At 37.3% G+C, this 21514-nt stretch overlaps 2 protein-coding genes and 1 long non-coding RNA gene across 9 annotated transcripts in view; 1 reads left to right on the forward strand and 2 right to left on the reverse strand.

Moving 5' to 3' along the window:
- Positions 1–2988: 2988 nt before the first annotated feature.
- On the reverse strand, positions 2989–6893 carry LOC127958823 (cdc42 effector protein 2-like). 2 transcript variants are annotated; one of them, XM_052557829.1, is made up of 2 exons: positions 6757–6893; positions 2989–6671 (listed from the first exon to the last, which is right to left on the reverse strand). In XM_052557829.1, the coding sequence occupies exons 1-2, from the start codon at positions 6848–6850 to the stop codon at positions 5860–5862; spliced, it is 906 nt and encodes a 301-aa protein (XP_052413789.1). In that variant the 5' UTR covers positions 6851–6893; the 3' UTR covers positions 2989–5859. The 2 variants fall into 2 exon arrangements, with proteins under 2 accessions (XP_052413789.1, XP_052413790.1); XM_052557830.1 differs by having other exon boundaries at positions 2989–6650; positions 6757–6887.
- LOC127958824 (uncharacterized) lies at positions 3257–7076 on the forward strand. Its single transcript, XR_008154160.1, has 2 exons — positions 3257–3315; positions 5864–7076. It is a non-coding gene; the product is annotated as an uncharacterized LOC127958824 (long non-coding RNA).
- An 11127-nt stretch (positions 7077–18203) lies between these two features.
- Positions 18204–21514, reverse strand: part of LOC127957132 (spectrin beta chain, non-erythrocytic 1) — a 75411-nt gene continuing 72100 nt past the window's right edge. For all 6 annotated transcript variants that reach the window (XM_052555524.1, XM_052555520.1, XM_052555521.1 and 3 more), the window contains one exon: positions 18204–21486. In XM_052555524.1, coding sequence (XP_052411484.1) covers positions 21277–21486 — 210 coding nt within the window. In that variant the 3' untranslated portion in view covers positions 18204–21276. The remainder of the gene's footprint in view (positions 21487–21514) is intronic.

Here is a 21514-nt window from a genome sequence, read left to right on the forward strand (position 1 = left end):
GATCCCAAGAATAGGCAAAGGGTGGATGTAAGACTTTCAGCAAACAACTAATGTAGTTTCCTTCAATGTTTATATGCCTTCAGAAATATGCTTTCAGAAATAGACCTACTGCAATATCGACTAGGCCTTCTTTTAATGAATCTGACCAAATTTTACAGACTAAATTCTTATTCACTTTATTATGCTGAAAAAAACCCTTCCAAATTATTGTAAATATATTTAACTAGTGTATGAAAGTAAATAAGCACGACTTAAACGTGATAAAATTACAAAGAAAGTGTATTTTGAATAAAATATATTATTAAATATATATAATGTATAATATAATAAATATGTAGTAAACAGATAAAACCAGGTCAAACTTCTTGCGCTGTACTGGTCACGAATGGACACGAGGTGGCGCTAGATGTCAATCTGACAAAACCATGATGTCTCATCAGCTTTTCCAAAGTCAGTCTGCTTTGTTGCAATTCTTACACGTACATACAATTGAAATTGCGTTACTCCCACACGCTTTGTGCATACAGATAACAGTAGAGCACCAAAATACAGATAGATACAGATTAAATATAAAATAAAAATATACAATATACAAATAAGGGCATGTAAAAAAAGGAACAAAAAATGAAATAAAGCAGCACAAGGCACATAGCAGATAAGAGTGCAAACCAGTAAACAAACAGTGAAGATCATTTTTGCTTAATGGTTAGGGTCACAAAAGATGATGAATTCAGTTAAAATATTAGGATAAATAAATCAAATATAATTTGATTCAAAATCAAATTTGTAATTGAGAGGTAGGAAACTCAAGAACAGTCTGAATTGATCCAAAACTATGTAATCTGGACCCCTTCTTCCTCTTGTAATGGATATGATCTGGTTCTCTGATGGATATGCTGGTCTGGGGCCCTCAGCAGCTGGCTTTAGTTTTTGAGTTCAGTTTAGAGTGCTCTGAGAACATATAGAAAGGTTACTGTAAATACAATCTGTTTAGTCCTAGTTTAATGTCAGTGTTGTGGAAATTGTTCTCAGCTGATCACAGACACAATGCACAAGCATTGTTTTTTTTTTTCTTAAAGGAATGCAATAGTCATGTAAATATTTCTTAGACCATTTTTATACTGACTTTTCCTAAAAGAATATAGGCTATCACAAAACAAACAACTTTTTTTCCAACCTGTCCAGACCTGCTCCTCTGTTCTCTCCTTTTTTCTGTAGCTTTCCCTCCTTTATTGGTCTTTCTCAATAACATTGACAGGTTGTGAATAGTAGCCACACACAGAGCAAAGCCTTTGACACGCTCACAAAGGCTGCACTGAAGTAGCAGAGCACATGGTGAATACTTTTCAGTATCCTCCCTTCCTCAGAGCACTGTCAGAATATTCCATGGAAATGTTTTTATATGTGTGAGTCTGTTCTCAGATGATGCCTGGGTGGTTATTATCTGTTACATTCTCTTAGTATGGGAGTGAGGGGGAATATATTAGAGCAAGTCTGTGATATAAGGGCTGTTTTTCCCTCTTATTTAGACATAACACACACACACACACACACACACACGATGTACATACACACACTCTACACAATGAAAAACTATTCATTTTAAGGTTCAGGCATGATTTATTTATTTTTAAATGCAAGCTTCGGGAACTGGTTAAGCAAAAAATCAGCATTTTCTAGTGTTTCTCACTTGTATCCGGGTCTGATCATTTTAGGTCTGATGAAAGGATAGTTCACCCCAAAAATGAACATTCTCATTTACTCACCATTATGCCTGACATAACTTAATGGAAACATTATCAAAATGTTCTTGGGATACATTTTTTAATAGCTGAGATGTCTTTGAAGAACTTTTTTTGTCCATCCAGTGAAAGTCAAACAAGATTCAAAGAACATTGGTCCATGCTGAATTTAATTGCCTGGAGAAAGAAAAGACAGACATATTTTTTTTTTCAAACAATCTTCTTTTGTGTTCAATAGTAGAAAGGAAGTCATGCAGTTTTGGAACAATATGAAGGTGAGTAAATTATGGCATAATTTTCCTTTTTGGGTGAACTATTTCTTTAAATATGGATTTGCTATACAGTATTGCTCACTAGCAACACAGAGGACTGGCCAAAAATGATTATGTGAAAACAAAAGCCAGAATGCAGATCAGCTGGTTATAATGATCTCCTTTTGTCTGAGTTGATCCGAGTTGATTAGGAGCCTCACCCTATTGATTTTTAATGACATGTGCATGAAAGTGCAACAATGTGTTTTGACAATAAATTATTTGTGGATTGTTATCTACGGTCTTCTTTTTGATACCGAAAATATCTGCTCTTCTGAAAATATTCACTCCATCTTTTACTTCATCCTGGCTCTCGTTTACCTTCTCTCAACCCTTTTCCTTCCACACTCCTTTCCTCTTACTCTCTCGTACTGCTCCCACCTCTCTTTCTCGCTGGTGTTCCCATGGTATTGTGATCGTAAGGTCAGGGACTTGGGCTGCTCTGTGTTAATATAGCCAGTTGGAAAGATTCCCAGAGCCTGTTCAGAAAATAGAGGAGCTACTGCAAATAAACAAAGTACACAGACACACTCTCAGACTCTTAATGGGCCTCACGAACACACACACACACACAACCACAAGCATGGGTCTCAGCCTCAAGGTATACGTTCCAAATTGCAAATTCAAAACATTGCTTGTATTCAAAACAGATAGAAGTAATAAAGGCATGCATGCTAAGACTTGCTATGAGAAAAGTCTGTCAGGTAAGAGCAGTTATAACAGTCATTCATGCACTGGCCTGCAGTTCTGCTCTTTTTACACCCATAATAATTTCAATCTTAGCTAGGGAATTCTTTTGCATTAACAGAGTGCAAGGTTGGTCATTACAAATCTGCATTGTCTCACATAAAATCCACATAAAGCGTGCAACTTTTGACTGCTTTTGTGTTTACCTATATGAGCAAATAAAACAGTGAGAGATTTCACAGCCAGACTGTTGGATCAGAAATAGGCATTTATTCACCATTATGTTTCTGTCTCTATGTCTTATTCTGTAAATCTATTGTAGTTCTTACAGCAGCAGCAGCAGCAGCAAACATCCACTTAACATCTAGTACAGAATCTGACAGAATAAAGCACAATAAAAACCAACACGTGGGCAAAAATATCTCCTGGTGCAGATCTGAACAAGTGCTGTAGAGGGTTAACGTGTAGTCAAAGGCATTAATGATTCACTTTTATTGATAAGGCAGCAATGCAATAATATTCCACAGAGATGCAGCTGTTTCCCCTTCAGTGTAAAACCATCAGGCATTTTTAAGGTAAAAAGTATTTGTCAGGAATGTAATGTATTTGTGAAATAAGTTTAATCTAAAACCCAGTAATAACTCAAGTCTGTATTACTGAAAATAGCATTAATATTAAACAACATAAATAGTCAAAGTGTTTTGCTGTGGTGGAGTAAAAAACTATTTTAGAGATGTGTCAATATCACTGTAGGGTGCCTTTTGGTGTCCTGTACACAAATAACTCATTTGCCTTGATAACTTAAAATGACTATGAAAGGGTGTGTTACTGTATATAAGGCCAAGTTTAGATGCTCTTTAAATACATTCTCTGGATAGTTTTTTTTTTAGTTTTGTGTAAGAGGATGCGTGTAATTTTGCTATGTCCCATGTGGGCAGTGTCAAGCGTCATATTACAAAATGCATTACGGTCTTTTGGAATCAAAACTTTTTATAATTTTGGCAAAATACATATCATTGGGAAGATCTGACTCTCAAGATGCCAAATTCGATGGTTATTTTGAGAAGTAATAGAAGTATTACTGACAGAGAAATCTAGAGATTAGTGACAGAAAAAATAATATAAAAACAATTAAATGGAGTTTAGATGTTTGTTTTTGTGTTATAACCCCTTAAATAAATCCTGTCATCTAATTATTTTGCAAGCTCAGCTAATAGTACTTGAGTGTCTACTATTTACGTCATAAAGCGAATAGGAAATTAAAACCAAAAGTTTTGAATATTGTGAGAATTGAAAGGCACTCTATGGTGATATTGATCCAGATGCTTATTAATGTGTGTTTTTTAGTAATATATCTGCCTATTTATTCTTACACATACCCATCTATATTTACCGAATTGTTTATTGTTGGCCTGAACTTTATGTATTGTGCTTTTATTTAATTTATTTTTATTTGTTTGCTTCAGTGATGCAAAATCATAAGATCCTCAGTAACCCTGATCACCCTTAATTAAACACAATGGCTTATATGAGCTATATATTTTGTCCTAAACTAATACAATTTTTTTTAAATATTTTCATTGTCTATTGTCTCTTTAAAATTATTTGAACAGTAAAAGTGACTATATTATGCCACACATTTCTGGTTTATGTTGTCTAGGTAAATTCTTAATAAACACTAAGAGCTACGATTAGTGATAACATTTATTTATTCTATGTCTAACATTTACATCCCTGTTCAGAATGATCATATTTAGTGTAATGAAATGAGTTGTTATTTTGTACAAAAATAAGTACATAGCCAAATGCAAAGGTATACCATACGATATGATCAGATGTATATCAAAAATGAAATGAAGTGCACAGAATTGTGATTTTGGATATAGATTCAGCTTTAAAATGAAATTCACAATGTAAGGATAAAACTGTAAGACAATTCACTTGTAAGAACAAAGAAAAATAAATAAGGAACCAAGAATCTAGCACTTGCTACTTGGTACAGAGTTTTTGAGAAGAGGAAAAAATGAGAATGCTTCAAATCCCAAATGTAGATATTTTTTTAAATATGAGAACTGGTGAGTGTAAATCAATACAGTAGATTTTGTTATTGCTGTTACAGTGCAAAGGTAGCGTCATATAAAGTTTATTGCAGTATGACTATTTCTGCTAATGTTTGCCGCCTTTTTAACGGTTTGATACACTTTGTGGTAAATTAATAAAAAATTTTAAAAGTTATTTATTAGAAATTATAATATAACAAAATAATATTAATACTAATATGTCTTAACCTGTGAACAGGAAGCACAGAGCATTATTAACCCATGCGGGGTAAGTTACATGGGGGATACCAAGATAACACAAAACCTTCCTTAAGGCCCACCACTCACAAAAACTGCTGCCAAAGAAAAGTGATCATCTGTCAAAGCCTGGGGGATTGTAGACACTGCAACAATAACCAAACAGTGAAAAAAAGGGTATTTTATGACAGGAAAACATTCTATATTCTGGTCCGTGAAAAAACAGCCTTTGGGTTTCTGTTTCGGAACAATGAAAACTACTCCCAACAAAAAGAGAAAGGGTGTAGATGCAGAGGCCTCCTGGCATGTGTGTGTGTCCAGATCATTAGGGAGGAGCTGCGCATTTTTACCCGATTACACAAATTGCAACAACACAGAGGGGGAGATGATGTCATTGCTGCTTTGAAAGAGAAAAATGTCAGTTTTTCTTTTCCTGTAGTGTTGCTCTTTAATGGTACATGCACAATGCAGGTAGTTTTACACGTGCTTGCTTAAATGCTTTCAGATGTTTCAAAATGTATCTAAGAGTAGCCAGAATTGGTGTACTCTTGTAATGGTTGTCCAAAATGAAGAGAAATAAATTCCATTTGAACCCAGAAAAACGCAACGATAGAACATTCAGCTTGAACTGGCCCCGCTTCCAACGTTTTTTCCAAAGATTATATATAAGATGAGCCAAAAATGTCAAAATTCCCAAGCAAATGCAACTGTACAACAGGTAAATGAGTTTTCTCTGAAGGCAAACTGTTTTAATATGTGAAGAAAAACGTGATTAGTCCATTTATGTACCATCAAGCTTTGACTCTGATCTCTTGTTCACTTTCAGGTGTATATCTCTTGTCGTCCACTGGGTGTAAGTCGCCCACTGAATGTCCCTGTTCTCTGGCTGTCCATGATCTGAAGCACATCCTCTAGGATCGATGGCCCCAAGTCCAGATGGAGGGAAAGCATAGAGCCAGCATTGGACAGATACGGCTTCTCCTCCTCATCTCCGTCCTTCACACACTTCTCATTTTCCTCAGGATCTGGACTTTGTTTGTGTGTGTGCAAATGAAGTGGAGAGCGGCTCGAGGATGCAGGCAGTGACGTATGCCGTGACACGCTCCTCTCTTCCAGGTGCAGTCTGGGAGGTTTGGGAGGTGGAGCGAGAGATGGAGATGCTGGTGGTAGTTGGGTCGTTGACAGTGCTGTTGGGACCTCAGTGACCGCCGTCGCTGCTGAAGTCAGAGGAGCTGTGGCCGTGGGGGCCGGAAGGGTGAGTGCCTGCACCCCTCCAATGATAGGAAGTGACAAGGCATTTTTCAAAAGCGGCGAGCTCTCGCAGGCCGGCGGGTGACTGCTTACACTCGCTGTGCGACTTAGTTGGAATGACCCTTGGTGACCTTCTTGACCTGGTAACAGGTGAAATTTACCTTGTAGGAAAGATAGGTCACCGAAAAGATCGTCTGCGCCCCCGCCACTGCCGATGTGGATGGTGTGTCTGAAGTCTCCCAGTGGAGGGCTGATCATGTCCGACGAGAGAAGGTCACGTAACTTTTCCTTCTTTCCTTTGCGGCTTCGTCGTTTAAGGTATATGGGGGCTTTGGCAGACATGTCGGACCCACCGCGTCCTCCTGAACAACAGAGAGACAGGCCTTGCAGCAGGGTGAATGGTAGAAAGGAGAGGTGAAATAAAATAAATACTGTACACGTAAAGGAGAGACAAAAATCACAACGCACTTGGCAATTGGACAAAAACAGGATACTTTTTTTGTTCCTTTCTTGTGGAAAATTCTTCAGAGTGTCTTTTCATGTAAACATTTGAATGCCACATCCAAAAGGACAGTATTCCTATCAGGAGAACAATCCTGCCATTGTTTAAGATGCTGAAAATCCAGTATGCCTGCAGTTTGGGAAAAAAAGAGAGAGTATTTAGCACATACACTGTGGTATATAAGAACTCAGAATTGATCCACATTGATCCACATTGACGTTAAATTGATCGACAGTGTAAAAGAAAGTCATTCATAATGTTGCAAATCAAACTGGAAAGCAAAAAGGGTTTCCACAAAAATATTGAGCAGCACAACTGGCAAAACTGACAGTAATAATAAGAAGAAACATATTAGAAAGATTTTTGAAGTATCATGTGACAATGAAGACTTGAGGAGTGGCTGCTGAAAATTCAGTTTGCCATCAATAAACTACATTTAAAAAACAAAACAGTTATTTTAAATAATAATAATATTTCAAAATATATTAAATTTATCTATTATTACTATAAAAATGTACAATTTTCTTTGGGAACACTTTCACTTTCGGATCCAAGATGGTGGTGCAGCTTCTCTCTCTCCCGACAGAACGGTGTTTTTGTGTTTTTCATCTTGTGAGCTGCAATGTTTTTGTACGTATACATTTTTAGAGCTAAACTAAACTAACCACATTTTTAGAGCAAAACCAAAGAGCTGCGGGACCCTCGGTCTGCTTCGGAGGCCTACACCATCACCGACCCCCACTACTGTTTCTCGCCCAAGGTCGGAGGCACCACAAGCGGTGCGAGAGGAGGCAGAAGCATAGACAGTAAAAGAAATGGACACAGCGACCCCATTGGAACTCAATTGAGACAAGTGAAGCCCATTTTTAGCGTTTTTTAGCACTTCCGTTTCTGACGCGCAGACTCAAACGAAGCTTGACGACGTCAGCAACCTGTCTGACAGATGTAAATGTTCTAGTGGCTGTGCGTGCAAACTGCCATCGTTAATCTTGCAGAGACGGTGAACTTGAGCGGGGGGTTCTTTGTCGTGAGTGAGCAGGAGTAAGTATTCTGATTAATTGTTTTGTATAGTATTTTAAAATGTAACGCCAGTACGCCATATTAAGTTAATTGCCTGCGAGCTTCTCCTCCTGTCTGTACGGTAATGCGACAGAGAGTCGAGTGGTTATGACACAATCGTTAGCCTATTTTTTGCAAAAACTGTTTCTACGGGGCCATAAAGTAACATAGAAGGTAATGGAGCCCTTTATACATTGACGTCTATCTTTAGAAATAAATTATGGACAAACGGAGTCTTTAAACTCCTCAGATGTAAAGTTATTCGCTGTCAAAGTGACGCCAAAATGAATGGGAGTCAATGGGAATGCTAACGCAAGTGAAGTTCTGCTAAAAAATGGCAGCCCCCACCCGACTTCAACTTCCGGTCGAGTTCCTTGCCGCCTGGGCAGAAGAGGGGTAAGCAGAGAGGTATCCGGGCTACGCTAGCGGCTAACCCACACAAGCCAGCTATGCCCACCATCGCACTGCCACACAGGCCTGGGCAATATATATATGTATAAATAAATTATATCTTGATACTGTCAAATTTTTTTACAATATTCAATATATATATCAATATGTTTGCATTTGCATTTAAATAATAAAAAAAAACATGATTTTCTTTTGCCCATTAAAAAAATTTGATTAAACAGCTAATTTTAAAGTAATGTTAAAGTAAAAAATATCTAAACCAAGTGATCACTTACTGATTTTTATTAAATGATCACATGTAGGCCTATATGTAACTGAAGTAGTGCAAAACAAGTACAGAAAGTGCATTCTGTCAACTTTTTAATGCATTCAGTTCACAATTTAATCTATGCAACTGGGATAAGTATTTTACTTTCTTTACAAGTTTTTTTTAGCTAAGAGCACAAGTCTGTCAGCTGTCAGATTTAAGAGAAGCTCTGTGGCATGAAACCATGTTCCCACTGACACTAAAAACCCTCTTATTAGAAGTGAGAGATAATAAACAAACTATAATCTGGAAAGAGTCGGAGCAAATAATCAGGGTTTGTTAGTCTTGGCACGTTTGACTTGCCTTGCACATATATGATAGAAGACTGTCTCTATGTGTCTGCTGATAATGGACTTGGCTGTCAAAACTTAGAAAGGTTCAGCAGCAGTTTAATAGGAATATTTGAGTAACTGTTTTACCGTGTATGTCTGTATACTGAAAAGTAACAGACCGTAAGACCCGTATGTGTGTGACAATACATCAGGGCTCTAGAGCATACCTTCAGCATTAAATCATACTTCTGGAGCTGGTTCTGTTAACTACATGCCGCTGTGTGTGTGTTTCCTTCAACCTTGACTTTTATCAAAGTGAGTTTAACTAGCGCACACTCAGAGCAAAAACAAAGGCCAGTGTTTTAGTCTCAAGTGTGGGAAAAGCCACCTCGCTGTTGCATAAGTGACCCAGCAAAAGTCAGAGAAGCTCTGAAATGTTTCAGAGAACATACTAGTGTGTTTAGACATCATTTCTTTCAAATTATACTGATAGACGTGTCAACTGATTAACAGATTGCATCAACATAGTATGTAGGTCATTCAGTGAAACATATCTATTCCAGTTTGATCATGTGATTCATAAAGTACATTTCTGGAAGATTTTGAACATTCTAGGCAAGCAATGTTTTTATATAGTAACAAATTGCAATTTTTCTACGACATCTTTAGATCACTCTGATAAATTTAGCAAATAAAGTGTTACAAAAAGAGGAAACTTGAGAGATTACTTCTTGAAAAGATGCCATTATTAGGGCTGCACGATAAATCGCATGCGATATTTAATGCGCATCTTGTCAGTAAAGCTGGTTCTGTAATCAGCGGTAAATCTCCATCATCTGCACGCTTTCACATGGAGCAGCATTAACTACACAGAACCGTTGTTCACTGACAAGCTGCGCAAAAACTTGATCATATTTTGTGCACGTTTTGCTCATGTTTTGTCAGTGTACAATGGCTCTGTGTACCAGCTTGACTGACCAGATGTGCATTAAATATCGCATGTGATTTATCGTGCAGCCCTAATTATGTTACATGTTAGATCATATCGAGTACTATTTATTATTAAAGGGACAGTCCCACTCAAAAATGAGAATTCTGTCATCATTTACTAACCCTCTTGTTTACTAAATCTGTCTTTCTTTCTTCTATTACATAAAAGAGCATATTTATATATTGAGAAATGTCTCACTGTTTATTTTGCTCATTCATTGCAAGTCAATGGTCACCAATCTTATTTTAGGCCTAAAAGTTCCTCAAAATATCTTCTCATGTATTCTGCAGAAGAAGCAGAAGAGGTTTCATGTGATATTCATAGCAAACACACTGATGGTAGTACACATGCACATGCTTCACAGAAGCCAGTGTGCTGAACTGAGCAACATCATGATGAACCACAGATAAACAGAGAACAATTAGCACATCAGTTCCAGCCCAAATGAACCAACAGGTTCATTAGATTACATTGCAACCTGATTAATCACTTAGTTTGTATTGCAACCCGCATGTTTTGTTTGAAAATCACATTTAATTTTTAGGTAAGATCATTTATTTATAACTTATTTATATGACGTACTATTGAAGTACATGATTTTAGAAGGACTCTGTTTAACATTTTAATTTAAATTTAGAATGAAATGAACAGATCAACCAGCACTCATTACATAAACTGGGTGAGTATAATAGTACTGGGTGAAATAATAAACTACAAATCGGTTAAACTACAAACAGCAGCATCCGCTTTATAATATGTGGTGGGTGTATAGCCTAATACGAGTGAATACCGCATTAAACAGAAATGGGTCAGCATTACATTCTCAGATAACAACTTTGGATGTCAGAAAAGCTTTAATCTAACCACAACTGAGTAACAGTTGAGGAACGGGGTGAGTCCTGTTCAGACTCGCAGAAGAGTGTCAGGAAGTGTGAATGCTTTTTCTTTTATGGCATTCTGGTTTCTCTGTGTTTATAACAGTCTAATCATACATATTAGACAATTCTGTGGAACTCTGGAGAATATGATGTGTACCATCATTTAACTCAGTTAAAGTTAAGTTTAAAAAAATATATAGGACATTTCACAATGTGGAAATGAACCATGCTGCTCCTCTGAAAGCCTGAGGTTATTTATTAGTTTCTGAGCAGAAGTGAACAATGTTGCTGGCACTGTGCTCAAACAAGCCCTCAACAGACTGCTCTGTTTGGTAGACAATGCAGAGAACAAACGGACAAAGAAACACATCAGCTTTTGGTTTGTTTAACATATAGAGTAACCATCAAAACACCAAAAATCTTCGTCCTGATGACAGATATTAACACATTTTTATTATAAATCAGAAGAATGAGCACTGAAGAACATAAATATCTACTCTACATCGGTCTAATTCAGAATTAACATGCAAATGATCCATTAAAATTTATTTTTTTATAAGGATCTGCCCCCAAATATTCAAAACGGTCATCAAACCAAGTGCACTAACAGCAGTGAGGTGTATCTATCAAATTTGATTTTATAACAGCTTTGAATCTGTCATTCTCATCATTCTCAGTACAACCACATACTTACTGTACATTCTAAACAAAGAAAAAAACTAATACAGGCTGAGCAAACCATAGAGATGGGCAATCAGAGCAAATGGCTTTAAAATGCAGATTGTGGAAGCTGTTCTGCTTGAATAAAAGTCAGTGGAGGAGAATACACTGAATACATTGCTACTGTGTAGAAACATCACATTATATAAAAAATTGGCTGCTTTCTGCTAATTGTCATAAACATATTCAGAATGACACATTCATTTTGGAATGAGCTATAAATAAAGTCTGATATCCAAAAATAGATGTTTTATAAGTTAACTCGTCAGCAATTTCCTAACAGGTGTGATTCATTTCATGAAACTATGCATGTGCTTCTATGAGATTGCAGATAAAATTATTAAAGGGATAACAGAAGAGCCATTATATTGTTGGCTTGCAGGTCACATGTGATCACCATTATTATGCTTCTTTTATGTTTTGCTAAGGATAAGCCAAGGTTGTCATCCCATTCTCTATAGATTTCTGTGCATTTCCTTGCAGCTAAAAATAAGAAAATAAATCACACAATAAACAAACATTTACTTTTTTCAGTAACTGTACCCCAAATCCAATGAAAATTATGTTTGAGTTATGTTTCTACTTTTCTGATACCAAAGTCTGGCTAAACTTCAAGTTCAAACTAACTCATAAAACATTTTAACACTTAAAGTACACTAGCACCAATATTAATTTCAATTAATCCCAGTGCACTGAATTCAAATACGAATTGCAATTATTTTTGCAATCTCGCACTTAAATGAATGATGTTCAGGAAATGAATAGAAATACAGCTGTTCTGGAGACAGTGGTCAGTCAGCATGTCATGTATGTGTGTGTGTGTGTGTGTGTGTGTGTGTGTGTCCAAAAGTATTCACGTTTTAGCGTCTTTATAGGCTACTCATTTACAAATCAAATTTAGTACGCATTTATCTCTTAAACAAGCAGACGATACTTTTGTGACCGAAGCAGAGTCTAGTCTGTAGGCTACAGTATACATCTCACATGGCAGCAATGTCACGGCAGTTTGCGCGCACCACCCTGCGCTCGTTTGTCCGGCCAAAGGCGCAACACAACACCCCAGAATACATTAGCACTGACGGACACAATAAGTAGTTTCTTATAAGCCTACTGTGTGTTCAAGAGAGTTTATTAGAGTCATCATGTTTTAAATGATCATTTGCATTATACAAATATGTAGAAAGAGGTTGGATAATTACGCGTAACTCCTCCGTGAAACAGTCCTATGATTAGGCCTACTTCACATTTTGTGTTTAAGCGGCATGCGATATATTCAAAACACCACATGCAAATAATATATTTTGCCTACCTTTGAGAAGCCCGTGTGATCAAACTCTTATCCAAAACGTATCCAAGTGTAGGACTGAGGTCAAAACTGTTCATTATAATTTCTGCTCTGTCATCTTTCCTCATGAAAACCTGCAGAACTGACAGAAGTATAAAAATATCTCTAACACTTGATACCGCATACCTATACAGAGAGGATTTGCTGATCGTGTAGAAACAGAGCCGCGCTCGCGCTGTGGAGTTCTGTAACGAGCCCCTCTCACATCACTGCTGACACAGAGCGCACAGGACTGGACTCACTGGATCTGGATCGCCCTTCATCTACAATTGCGGCATCCACTCCACGCCATTATTTGGCGTTTACCGCCGTGTTGTCCCGCTTCTTCCGTGTTTGCTGAAGATTCCAGCAGGACAGCAGAGGGAGTCTTCAACGCGTCACACACGCGCGCGGTGGAGTTATCACACCGTCTACTGTCGCATAAACCATATCATAACAATATGAATGTCTCCCTATCCAAACCTGCAATCTGTCATATACTCATCGCACATAGGCTACTAAAAAATAGACAAAGATAATGGTTTGTCATGAAAGCACATTCGAAAATAGATAGCCTATATAAAAATAGAGGCATCTTCAAACCAAACTGAAAAAAATAACATTATCCCGAAAAATACAACTCGCAAACAAAATAATCACCAAAAAAAAATAATAATAATAATAATATGCACCCCCTCAAAACAAATAAATAAATAAATTTATATTAAAAAAAATTCTTAATAAATTTACCTTAACTCCTAACAAATTAGTTTTAGCTTTCAGTCTATTGATTGATTTTAAGACATACAAGCCTTCAAACTTCAAGACATTTCAAACCTTATTGAAAATTTCAAACAAGGTTTTTGTCCCCAAAACAAAGTTTTTTTGTGACTGATTTTCTTCTTCAGGTTTAATTTGTTTAAATTACATTTGGAGTACTACGGAAAAAAATTATAGTTCAAACTCAGGAATTTAATTTGAGTGTAACGGATTATAGAAAAATAAAAAATGATTGGATTTTGAGATGTGGGCACTGCACTGGACTGGAGATGTGGAGGCAGATGAAAGTGAGATTGCAGGGCTTGGATTAAGTGGATTAAATGATTGGAGAAGTCCTGCATACGTCACCAGAGAGAAGTTGTTGTTTTTTTTGTTTTTTACTGCTGCTCAATAATTACATTGAGACAATCTTATAAAGTCTTAAAGGGATACTCCACCCCAAAATGAAAATGTATTCAAATTTATTCAACAATTGGTCTCCTCTGTGTCACTCCACATCAGTGAAATGCCATTTTGTCGAATCTGAGATGTGTGCAGGCCAGTAGGGCTGTCAAAAAAAAAATCAAATTTTGAATAGCCCTTTTGATGACGAAAATGACAATGCAGACGGTGCGTGGCCGAAGTATATTTTTGCCTTTATCAGTGGCGCACGAGATATGATAATGTAAGTGTCATTGCATTAGAATTTTTTTGTTAGCCTATCCAGTTAAAGCCACTAGATGGAGCGCTGCTGCAATGTCTTTCAAAATATTGTGGAAAAAGAGAACATCAATGTGGAGAAGAACTTGTTTACGTCAAAACCGAAACCAAGCCGTTCACGCAGAAGGCATATTTCGTGCATTTTCTATCACCGTTGCGCTCGCGTCTTGCACAAGAGAGCCGCATTTTTAGAAAGCCATGTAAAATTAATGTAAGCTCAACTTTTTAAAAACATATCTTGAGACTTATATGTACTCTGTGTGATTGGCTTTCCGGCCTTTGTATTAAACTATGCATGCATACATGATGCTGTTTTGTTTATTGTCGTTTAAGCAACTTAATTATAATTGGTTTATAAACATTATTGTAAATATTATTCACTTCACAGTCATGTATTCTAATGCTTTGAATAAATGTGCATTAGTAATATTTTGCTCGATGCACCCTCTTGTGGCCTCAGGAGAGAAGCCAAAAGCTTTTCCTCACCCTAACTAAAATTTGATAATATATAAGTACAAAATTCAAATTTAGTTTTCAGCCAATTTTGGCCAATTCTGACAGCCCTGGCAGGCAGCATATATTTTTCTGTGTCAGCCGCACCACAGGATGCGCTGTTTTCTTTCAAATCAAAGCATAAATGTACATCCAAAACGTATTCTTGTGACACGGCTTGGAATGACTAGAGGGTAAGTGATTAATGACAAAATTTTCATTTTGGGGTGGAGTATACCTTTAAGGGAATTATACTCCTTTAGAGACCATTTTTATTAGTACTGAATGATTCAACTTTTTAAAAAGTAGACAATACCTTTACCCGTGCATTCAGCTCTAACAATGCTGACCAGTTGTTGCTTGACTGTCTGCCTCTGGGAAGATCGTAGCCTTGTTTTTCCTATGGCTACCTATTTCTGTATACAGATTTCATTTGTTCTTTCAAGTCTGTATAGATTCCTAAACACAATCCCGTGACTCACATAGTCAGTGAATACTGTTCCTGCATGCCGGATCCTATAATAGCTCTACCTGACCTGTCTTGCTCTCATTGTGCTCCAAAGTTCATCACACATCTGACAATGACAGGATGTCCACTGGAAATGCACGTCACACAGATTGTTCACACAACATAGCAGCAAAAGATGACTCAAACACATGCACTAATTAACAATGCATAAAAATGGTTTAATTTTCCAAACTGAGCTCAGAGATTTTGAGTTATGGACACTCTCGGGAGCTTGAACAGACAGGATTTATGAAACACACAGTTTGTCCTCAGTTTTCTTTCTCAGCTCTCTTTTGTTCCACTGTTGTTTGGCATGGGGGCATTCTTCTAACAGTGCGGGTCCATGCAGACACTCCAGACCAAACTAAATGCTTTACCACAATCTTATTTTCTAACTTCCATTTGAAGATCAACAATATTTCAACTTTTCTTCTGAACCTTCTGCTAGTTCTAACAGTTCTTAGATGCTTTTTATTACACATTCAACGGTTCAAATCAATTTATCTAAAAGGGCCTCTTTCTTTTTCTCTTTCCATACTACACTAAATAAGACAATGTTTGATGGTTCTGCTCAACATATGGAGACCAGAGAGAAGCGAAAACATTTTTTCTTTGTCACTTCCTCTCAGTCTGATATCTGGACTCTACATTTTCTTGCTTTGTCTATCTGCTTATCTGCCCTCATGACCCTATCTGCTCTTGTGAACTGCAAGCCCTCAGCATCACACATATTTGCCTGCAGAACAATCTTGGGAGGTAGGGCTAGCTGTTATCCATCTGTCTGTTCTCCAAATCCACTCCAGATGTGATGTGCATTTAATAGAGCAGAGCTGATTCCTGAACACATGCTTCTAACATACACATAAGAGAAGAAACACAATGCATGCACGTTAAGATACTAAGGAACCCCATTCTGAAGCCGAAAGTGGAATCAGTGAGTCATAGCATATACCTCAGGTCTGTAGGGACTTGCGATTGGAGCTACTTGGCTAATTGGACGAAAACAAATAGTTATTTTGCTAATTCAGCAGTCAAAAGGCAAAATAAGTTGCAAACATGCCAAACAATGCAGCAATATAGGCCACTTATGATTAATATATTAGCCTACGTTTAGAACTGGCTTCAAGACTAATGTATAAAATAAATAATAGGCCTGAATAAACGTTTCAACTAAAAACTTATCTCTTGAGAAAACAACTTAAATGTTGAGATCACAATAAAATCATTACAGCATAAATACATATAGACAACACACATACTGAAGTAGCCTAATAAACGAATATTTTGTGTTTCATAAAAAGCGGGTCCATTAATACAATATTAAATCATGCTTTTAAAAGCCACTGTTCTGTTTGTTTTTCCAGGTCAGGTTCTTAGGCTGTGGAAAGTCATATGTAACTCGATTACACTAATGATCAAACTCCTGCACGCGTTTCCCAGTGGAGCTGAGAGCATCCGGGGGTCACGCGCACTGCAGCGCGCTGCTGACTCGACATTCTGCACAGCTCTTCCTCTGAACACGGAGAGCCGCATTTCACTCAGCTTTCAAATGAAATATGGTTTATCAGCACTGAAATCGCAATTCCACACATTCAACTGCAGCTGATTTACAAGAAAGTCACACGCATCAGAATTTCCACTTCGTGAATGTTATCGCCCGTGATAACAAATATACGAACATTCACGCCTTTCCTTGAAACTATTGCGCAGATTTCACCTGAAAAATTCTGCCACACAGCCAACGATGTCTTTTTAATCTCACTCAAATTCTAGAACAAGCACGGTGACAAATATTCGAACTTTTCTTTTTATAATTCCAATGGTAACCATTTTCCTTTCCAGTAAAAAAAAAAATAAACCATTGCGTTATTTCATATGCATAACAACACACCAATAACGTTAGATGTAATATAATTGAATTTAGGCTACTTACAAGAATTCCTTCGCCTATATCCAGTGTCAAATTGTATGACCCAATAACGACATTCTTTATATATTATACCAGTCCGTTTGGGGCTCAAAGACAGTTTGACAACAGTTTAGCATCTGTGACACTTTAGTGAGGGTGAGGGTCCAGCCCCTCGCGCTGCACACAGCCGGTTTTAACGGTCGCTGGGTAACGCGCCATTGTGACTGAACAAAGCGGGGCCCGGGAGAGCTGGAGGTGAGGTTAAATCGGCCTTAGAGTAGCGGTGCTGCGTTACCAAGAGATTCTGAACACTTGATAGACTTGATAAATGGCACTCATCAGGCCTGATAGTTTAAAACATAACAAACACAGGAGGAGGAACGACCGTTGGTCAGTACAATACAAACTAAACGGGGGGTTTGCATACTGAGCAAGTATATAAAGAGACCAGTTGAGAGGCCTACAGGAGCATTTCATGCAGTCAGTCCTTGTTTGCAGGTCAGTGGGCAGTTGAATGCTTTCTGGTTGAGTTTCAAGGCCAGATTCAGAACAAACTATTCTCTGCATGGTGCAGGCATGGTTAAGATAATGAGAATGCACTTAATTCTCAATCTATCATTTGTTACAAAGCCTTACCATAAATATTTCATCGTATTATTGTAGAAAAAAAAAAATCTAATTCAGCTACAACACTTCTGCAAACACAAGAATCTGAAGTCAGATACTGTTGTGTCTAGTGGAGGAACACGAGGGAGGAGGAGAGATTTGCATTCAAGGCAAGCTGATTCCTGATAAAGATGGTAAACTTCATAGATGTGGATGGGTTAAGGTCAAAGTTCATGACCTTTTAAAGATTTAGCTGGCAGAGCAGTCTGAGAAAGGTCTGCTTTGTGCTTAGACATGTGTGGGAACGGAAAATAATTAAAAGGCAAGACTAAGCATAGTTACACCCAAATAATGAACAATAATGGACTGTCAAAAGCTTTTGAAAGTGGTGGGCATACATGAATATTAATCTTATAGCCTATCTATACACCTATTTTTAGAAGAAAAACACCACACATTTTTTTTATTTCTTTTCAAATCATGTTTTTATTCCTAATATTAGATGTAGATACACAAGTCAACAAACAAGTCTTTTTCTTGTTTAGATCAGTAATGAAAAATGCTCCACAGCACACTTGCCCCCAAACGGCGGGGTTTGGTATTACAGACGAGAAACTCAGCACGAATAGGCTGCAGTTTTACAAGAGGTGCAGTTGCAACAGTAGTATTAATAGTAATATTAATAATGACTTTTATTATAATAATAACAATAATAACAACAGATAATAGTAGTGATATTAACAACTTAAAAATCAATTTCAAATCAAGAATGGAATCAACTTTCTTTAACAAATTGTATTTTTAATGGATTTGGTGGAATTATTCTTGAAGACGCATTAAAATGTTGTAAAATATAACACTATTGGATAAGGAAAAGAAATTATCCTTAAAAAAAATCCCAGATTTTATCAAGTCTAATGCTCAGTACTTTGAGGCCACACTCACTTTTACTGAGAGACTATTTTCTTCCCATTGAATTCACTGTATTGCAATATTTAATTTCCCTACAATTTTCCACACTGGTCCGCTGAAATTTACACAAACAGACTCCCTTATGTGCCATAATGTAACTGACCATCTAAGCATACTGGGTTAAACCATACTGAATAGTGTAAAATGTGAGAGAAAATAGTAGTTTTCAGATAAAGTAACTGATAAAAAGAATAATAAAATAAAATCAACAGCACAAATGAGACTAATTCAATGCAACACACTGACTTATTTCAGGAAGCAATTTAGCACACAGTCCCAAACTGTATGTGCAGGCTCAGACTAAATGAATCATCTTACATCTTACAGTGTGAACAAAAGCACTACAATCGCTCTACCGCAGTGTTTCTTTAATCCTTTAGGATGGAGAACATCAGATCGATCCAGAGATTAATGTTTCATAACGTCGCTGACTCCAAGATCCTAATTTCACATCACTGGAATGGAGTGGAAAATGAGTTTCCGTGACATTGCCCAATCACGGAAAACTGGAAAGAGGCTGTTTTGGGGACTGGACAAGGTTCAGCAGAGAGTCTGCATCATTTTCCTTCACATCAAACTTCACAGCAAAAAAAACGAAGAAAAAAAAAACAAAAAAACAAAAACAAAGATTAGATTCCATCTTCGTGTGGACCCACTTAAATGCGTCTCCAAAGGAAATGTGGAGATGAATGACATAAGAGTGGACATGGCTCAATACTCCACACACCTCAGAGGAAGGGGCTTCATTGTATAACGTCAAAAACTCAGGCTAATATTAACACACCAAGGCAAGCTTTCTCACAATCATATGAGGCTGAAAAATCTTGATCCTACAAAAATACTGATCTCATGCCACAGTGGGAACACTTACCAATACATCATGCATTTAACTGCAAAAGTATATCTGAAATCTGTCTTCTAGGTTGCTGTTGATTCTGCCTCTGTGTAACGTGACTTACGGGATAGGAGAGACTCTCCGGCTGGCCGCAAGTATAAAACCTACAATTAAAAATTTCACATTCCTCCAAGGAAGATAATTGAAAGTAACTTGTGATGTACAAATAAAGGGAACAGATCATCTCAATCACCATGGGGGGGTGGGGTGGGGGGGGGGGGGAGTTGGTCAATTTGGTCCACATTAAGAATACCTCAGTAATTTTGCTTCTCATTCAGAGCTGAAGCAACATTTACAACCGATATACCTGAAAGCAACCTCTTCTGAGCACACTCACTCTCTCTCTCTCTCTCACACACACACACACCTAAAAATACAGCATCAACCTAAAGAGCATCACTGACACTAACCCAACTTCAGCTGTCAGAGAGGTTCATCCCTGTAAAATATTTAAAGTGTAGGCTTATGTGCGTGTGTCCGTCACTGTGTGAATGGTAAAACTGACGCCTGAGAATACATTCCGATAGGAAACTTGAAAATCAAGAAGCTAAATATGCCCGTCCTCAAATTCTTTGTTTGACGCAAGTTTAATGTTGGCTTGTGCAAGTGATGCTTGTGTTGTGTCTGTTTGCTTTCTAGCAATTGTAAAACCAAAGCTCAAACCACAGCATCACACCTCAATTTCAATCTTCACAACAAACATGTTTCTGGTCTAAGAAGAGAACAGGATAAAGTGGTTAAAGGAACATCATAACCTATAGAAACAAAACCGTACAATAAGAACGCATACTCAAAGTACCTCTTAATGGGAATGAACGAGAGAGTAGAAAGATAAAATAAAAAATAAAACCATCATAAATAGTGGAGTTTTAACTCGTTTTCTTTAACTTGCAAGCTGAAAAACACTACTTAATAAAAGAAGCATTCAACACAGTCATATCTAGAAAAATGAAAAGGAAAGAAAATATTCTGTCTGTCAGAAGAGCATGTAGATGAAAGGAAAAAAGACCAGAATAAACTCCCACCGCTGACTCATGGGATTCTTTCTCCTTTGTCCTCTCTCTGAACATGAGGTCACACCAACTATACTTACAGTTTCTTTAAATATTCAACTTTAAATTGACTCAAAAAACAATATTAATAATAGCAATCACAATTAAATCTTTTTGTTGTAAGTATAATAATATAAAAAACAAAAAAAAAAACAAAGAAAAGGATCACGGGTCCTTCACAAAGAAAGGGAGAGGTTGAAATCAGGACAGATAAAGGAAATCATCAGGGGAAAAAGACAAAAATAGCACTCTTGGTCATTACAATATGGAAACGCCATCTAACCCAAAAACAAAATGATTTTTAGGGAATAACTAGTCTAATTGAAAGGTATGAGCTGAACTTTCAGGATGGCTCTTGGTCTGGGAAACATTCCCTTGGCTCAGAGCTTACTGTCACCAAAAGTGGCGTTCAATCTAGGAGGCAAGACTGAACAAGATCCATGTGTGAAATATGACAGACTAAAAAAAAAAAAAGAAAGGGCAAAAATGAAAAATGTATTACAATGTGACATAAGAGTTTTCTTTGCCTTTTCTAATTTTATCAGTTTCTTTTGAGTGTTGACAAAATTCTCTTGCTTGGCTCTGTTGAGATCTGTGGCATATTTGGGTACTTATTTCTTTTTGCCAAAGAAACTGAAGCGCTTCTCGCCGCCTCTCTCTTTGCCATCTTTGTTGCGCATGGTTACACCTCCTGCATCGCCCGAGCTGGGAGACATGGGCGGCATGGTCATCGCCCGACTCAGACCTCGTGTGCCACCCGGTGAACGCTCGGTGGACGACAAGGATGACTGGATTGCTTGAATCCATGAACTCATCTCAGCCTGACAGAGAGATTATTTGCATCACAAT

The sequence above is a fragment of the Carassius gibelio genome, chromosome B5 (assembly GCF_023724105.1).
Source record: "Carassius gibelio isolate Cgi1373 ecotype wild population from Czech Republic chromosome B5, carGib1.2-hapl.c, whole genome shotgun sequence".
Lineage (NCBI taxonomy): Eukaryota > Metazoa > Chordata > Actinopteri > Cypriniformes > Cyprinidae > Carassius > Carassius gibelio.

Coding starts and splice junctions, on each gene's coding strand:
- LOC127958823 (XM_052557829.1), bottom strand. CDS start 6,850: ATGTGGCATTCAAATGTTTACATGAAAAGACACTCTGAAGAATTTTCC. Junction 6,672..6,756: donor TGTTTTTGTCCAATTGCCAA/GTGCGTTGTGAT, acceptor CCCTGCTGCAAG/GCCTGTCTCTCTGTTGTTCA.